This window comes from Triticum aestivum, chromosome 3A (genome assembly GCF_018294505.1).
Source record: "Triticum aestivum cultivar Chinese Spring chromosome 3A, IWGSC CS RefSeq v2.1, whole genome shotgun sequence".
NCBI classification, from domain to species: domain Eukaryota; kingdom Viridiplantae; phylum Streptophyta; class Magnoliopsida; order Poales; family Poaceae; genus Triticum; species Triticum aestivum.
In genome coordinates, this window is record NC_057800.1 from 699,459,749 (window position 1) to 699,465,444 (window position 5,696).

The window sequence follows — 5,696 nt, forward strand, 5'->3', positions numbered from 1 at the left end:
AAAAGTTGTAGAATATTGGCATGGAACAATAAAAAATTATAGATACGACGGTGATGTATCAATAAGGTTGATGAGTTCAACATTAGCATGGTAAGGTTGATAACTATATCATTAGAAGGATGGTAACTAGAACGTGTGGTAACTTTAGTGTGATAAGGTTGATAGGTTCAACATTAGCACCCTGGTAACAAATAGCATGGTAAGGTTGATAATTGTATCATTAGAGTGCTGATAACTAGAGCGTGAGAAACATGGTAAGTTTAGCATGGGCAGCATGATAACTTTACATAGAAATTCTTGGGATATATTTCAATAACTTCTTCCTTGGTGAAAATTTACCATGGTGTTTGAGAGTAAGTTATTAGCTATGTGGAACGTAAAAATATCGTTTTTTCCACACATAAGTTTATCGGCGTAAGTTTTTAACAACATTTTTTCTCTCGGTCAAAAGTTATCATGGTGTTTGTACACAAACTATAATGTTTTGCGGTACATATATTACCATGTTATTTACACAGAAGTTATCAAGATATATTTCAAGAACCAGTTAAAGTTACCGTGGATTTTATTATGTAAGTTATCGGTGGTGCATATATTATCATGTTAATTACACAAAAGTTACCGGGTATGTTTTTAACTATCTTTTTTCCTGGGTCAAATTTTTGCGGTGTTTGGATGTAAGTTATCATGTCTATGGTGTGCATATTACCATGCAATTTACGCAGAAATTATCAGTGCTAAGTTTTTCAATAATATCTTTCCCCTAAGCCAAAGGTTATCATAGTGTTTGCCTATGGTGTGTAAATAAAAAAAATCTAAAACTTCGTGGATGTGATTATGAGAAAATGTTTTAAAAGCTTGCAAAGTTTTGTCAACAAAAAAATAAAATGATCTCAATACAAAACGAAATAGAAATGATGCTCTCGTTCACATGTTTTTAGCACAAATTTGTTTTTTTTTGTACAAAGCTCATTGGATGTCATTTCGCTACCAAATTTTGCAAGCACCTAAAACATTTCGACAAAATCACATCCCAAAATTTGCAGATTTTTTTAATAAATTTTTTGACCGTGGGTGCACTGGTGGTGCAAAAACCCACACTCTTTCGGCGACACAACACCGACGATGACGACTGAAGCTGTGGCCGCTTGGCTCGGTTGTGATGGTCGCGCTACTGCCATCAATAACTCTGGTGGCTAGTAGTTCATACTCCGTACGGCGGCCACGAGCTGCATCACAGGCATTGACGCTCCGGCCAACAGCCGAACTGGCGGAAGCATGGCGTGGCGATGAGACCTCCAGCGGCGGGGTTGGGCAGTGGGGTTAGGGGTGGACGCACAAGCGATGACCGAAGACTTCCTGGGCGAAAACACTAGCGGTAGTAGGCAGGTGGATGAGCTAGCATGGTGCGGGAATGTTCGGCGCGGTAGTTGGGGCCACACACGCGAGCGGCTGTGTTTTGCTAGAGCCAAACGGGTGATTCAAATTTGTTGGAATTTTGCTAGTAGGCCTTGTGGTCCAAAGCCTAACTAAAATTTTGAAATTCCCTTGGTCCATTCATGCACACATGTGAGTGGAGTGAGTGAGGCTAAAGTTTAGTCCCACCCCGGAAGTTGAGAGAGAGTTGCGCATCTTTATAAGGTGAGCTTTTCTACCACTTGTATGAGCATGAGAAGAGGAGACCTACTCGTTCGCCTCGCCTCGCCTCATCACGACGCGCCGCGCCGCGGATTGCGGGATTGAGCCGAGCCGAGGACAGAGCTATGCACGTTGAGCCGAGGACATATAGAGGGGCGATCAGGTTTTTGGGGAGCGCACTCGCGCAACGACTTCTTCCCCGACCTCGGCAACCTCATCCTCGGCGACATGGGCGACAACGTTAACACCGGCGGTGCTGCTCCCGCTGCACCGTATGTGATTCTATCCTTCATGTTCGAGATCGTGGTAGAATTCATGTTTGTCTTCATGAGGTAAAAATCAATTACTCCCTTCCTTTTAGTTTATAGTGCTTTTAAAACGAAAAACCTTAGTTTTTCAGATAAGCCGTGTAAGAGCATCTCTAGCAGACCCCGTGTAATGCCGATCCGCAAAATGCACTTATAGTTCGCTGCAGATGAGATTTGCGGGTCGAATTCATGCGCTGCGGATCAGCCCCCTATATGAAACTGTAAAATTTAAAAAAAAGCATTCGCCTGAGAAACTTGCAACGACATTGATCATACATTAATTTATCTACATACTACATTGATCATACATAGTTCATCTACATTGATCATACTAGTGGGGAAATCTACAGGCCCGAGCCTAGCTACAGAAAATCGACGAGCTTGCGGAGGCAACGACGCGGTGGAGGAGCCAGAGGAGCTCAGTCCTCGTCGAAGGAGTCGAGGTCGATGAAGAACTTGGCCTGCTCCGCCTTCATGACGCACAGGTCCGCCTCCTTGGACGCGTGCGCCTGCGACGCCGCGATGCCCGTCTGGAGGAACATCTGCTCGTACTCGAGCTCGCGGCGGCAGCCGCGAGCTCGCGCTCGTACTCGACCATCTCGCACCGTTTGAACGTCGACGGCGGCCGGCTTCCGTGGTTGAGCCACCTCCGCGCGCCCCGCTTGCGTACGGCGTCGAATCTAGTGCGGTGGCGGCGCTCCGCGTCATCCCCAGAGCTCCCGTAGCCATCCATGGCTTTTTTAGGCTCGCCGGTGGCGAGATATTGGGCGGAGGAGGGGAATCATGGCGGAGCAGTGGCGGAGGCGGATAGGGTTTGACCCGTATCCGAGCGGCGAAATCGTATAATAGCGGTGGGGAGAGTGTTTTTGTGGGCCGCGTTAAAAATTTTACAGGCCAGGCCGCGGATACGGTGTCTATTCTGACGAGAGAAACGAGCCGAACCCGTATACTCGCCGGAATTATACGAGTTCAGTTTTTTTTTGCGTAGTAATACGTGTCTCATTAATAAAATAAAGATTCACTTACAGGCCATGTAAACATCAACATTACATGACTGAAAAGATAAGATAACCTATGTAAAAGAAAAACTAGCACATGTTCCTCTCCACTAAAAAAAGAAGACAGCATCACCTTTTCACTCGAGCTCGTTCTATCTTTTTTATGGGGTCGGCTAGAGATGCTCTAAGTGAAAAGGAGGGAGTATTTGTATAAATCTACGTCGTCTATATTGGAGACGCTTAAAAGGACACCATCCCCTGTGCGTGCCAAATTGGCGAACCTCCTTCCTTTGGAAGAGACAAATCGCCGAGCGACTAGCGCGCCGCCCACAAGGTTTGTCTCTTCTCCCCTCCCTCCCTCTCTGCTGCGCCGCCGCTAGGGTTAGCCTGGGCCGCGCCGTCGCCTAGACTCCGCGGGACGCGATGTGGTTGCCCTCGCTCGGTCACGGCCAGGAGGGTGGACTGGCGGTCGACGAGTTGCCGACCGAAGGAGGGCCGCCGCTTGCTCTGCCACCCCCGATCTGGAATAGAAGGGAGCAACTCCGGCGGCGAAGGAGATGGGGAGAGGACGGCGGATTGGGGGCAGATGCTGCTGCTATTTGTATGGAGGATTGGGGAAGAAGATGGATCTCTGTTTGGGAGAGCAGAAAGGATTGCCTGCTGCATGAGAGAGCAGAGGGGATGCAGTGTAGTGTAGATATGAGGATCTGCTTGATTTGCTTGATGCTTGTGCTGCTGCTTGCTTTGCTTCATACTTTTGTTCGTTTCTCGTTTGCTCATCTCTTCTTAATCAACTGCTGTGATTCTTACAACTTGTGTCCTTTGTCCCTTTTGCAGGGAGGATTAGGTTATTAGATTCTGCAATGGACTCCGTCCTTGAGATCCAGAGTCAAGCGAAGCAGCAACTTCAGCGTGCAGCAATGGCAGCCGCACCGGCTGAAGTTCTCCCGCCTTGTAAGAGGCAAAAGAAGAACCCCAGTTGTCTGGGAACCTCCGCCGTCCTTCCGGCCACGGCGACTGCCGACTGGTTCGCGCTCCAGCTCGACATAGTCCGCCGCATCGCCGACTCCTTCCTCGCCACCAATGACATTGACTGCTACATGGACTTCCGCGCCGTCTGCCACAGCTGGCGTTCCGCCACCGACGACCCCAAGGACAACATTTTGGACTACCGGTTCCTTCCGCGCCGATGGATCATCCTTGACGAGGTCTTTCAGAGTGGGACTCACCGCCTCTTGGTAAACACCGCCACCGGCCGAATCCTTCACAGGGAGCTCCCGCTGCTCTCCGACTACTATATCGTCACCACCACTCTCGACGGCTTCTTCGTCCTGGCCGATAGGGGCCCCCCTCATGCTGCTCGTGTCTTCAACCCTCTCACTGGTGGCGTCATCCCTTTCACCGTGCCCGTGCCGCCTGAGGTAAAGGTCACCTGTTCGCTCTGCTTTGAGTTTGCTTCGCCCATGCTCACCTTGCTCTCCAAGTCATTTTGCAAGATATACACAGCCAGTCCTCACAGTATCCGCACCGAAGACTTTGAGATTTCACTCTATGGTCTGTTTCGGAGGGCGGTCGAAGGTGATTTGGCCGGCCTTTGGTGGCTACCAGCCGGAAGCTTGGAATCAGCCGAAACAGCTGCTGTGAATGCGATTGGCAAGATCTGCGATGTGATGAAGTCGCTCCATGTTGACCCGTTGAAGTTCTTTTCTGGTGATCCTCCTGATATGGGGCTTGCAGACGACACCAAGTGTTTCCTAATGGATTTTGGTGGACAACTGCTGGCCACCATCAAGGGACAACTCGTCCAGATTTTCAGGTACGAAGCCAAGAATGGCGTGCTTTTGCATTTGAAGAGCATCGGCAACCATGCCATCTTCCTTGGTCATCATAGGTGCATAGCTGTGGATACTGATATGTTCCCATTGATCGAGGCAAACTGTGTTTACTACACTGAACAACTGGGTTTGTATGCTCGTATCCGGAAATGCAACATCAAGGACGAGAAAGTAGAGAGCATCTCGGAAGCCGTTGATTTTGTGAAGCAGGACAAGCAGTTTGTCCTCGTCGGCGACCGTCCTTTTACAATCATCCAGCTTCTGTCAAGCTACACCATCAACATCCGGGATTCTGAACTGGCCTTACATCAGATCACATGAGGTGCTGATAAACTGGATGATCTGGCCTATGGTATGCATTGCTAAGAAAGGGTTCCTGTTTTGTTACTTTGGTTAAGCGTTGATTTGTTCCGGGCAAGAAACGGATTGAATCTAGGCTGTATCTTCTATGATGGAACTACTGTCTACTACATTATGTCCTCCCCTGTTTAGCCATATGCTATCTTGTGTGCAATGTGGTTCTTAATTTCTGCAGTAGATAACGTCAGCTAGACCTTTCCCCCTTTTTATGTATTTTGCTCTGCAACTGAATCTTTGAAAATGTGGCATGCCTCATTGTTCTGTATAATCTTTGAAAATGTGGCATGCCTCATTGTTCTGTATAATCTTTGAAAATGTGGCATGCCTCATTGTTCTGTATAGTATGCTTACCAGCGGTTTGTGGAACTACTGTATCTTGCGGCCAGGAAGGGCTTTAAGGCACCTCTGATAAATTGGATGATTGAGTCCATGGGTTCCTGTTTTCTCTCTGGTCTTATGCTTTGTCATGCCGGTTATGCCTTGACTTGCTCCGGCCAAGAAACTGGTTGTCATGCTGGTTATGCCTTGACATGCTGATATGTACCCAATGGTCCAAT

At 48.2% G+C, this 5,696-nt stretch overlaps 1 protein-coding gene across 1 annotated transcript; it reads left to right on the forward strand.

The window, feature by feature from the left end:
- Window positions 1–3,185: 3,185 nt before the first annotated feature.
- Window positions 3,186–5,553, forward strand: LOC123059232 (uncharacterized). The gene is made up of 2 exons (XM_044481846.1): window positions 3,186–3,278; window positions 3,782–5,553. Exon 2 carries the CDS (start codon window positions 3,808–3,810, stop codon window positions 5,098–5,100), a length of 1,293 nt encoding a protein of 430 aa, XP_044337781.1. The 5' UTR covers window positions 3,186–3,278; window positions 3,782–3,807; the 3' UTR covers window positions 5,101–5,553.
- The last annotated feature ends 143 nt before the right edge of the window (window positions 5,554–5,696 follow it).

Coding starts and splice junctions, on each gene's coding strand:
- LOC123059232 (XM_044481846.1), top strand. CDS start 3,808: ATGGACTCCGTCCTTGAGATCCAGAGTCAAGCGAAGCAGCAACTTCAG.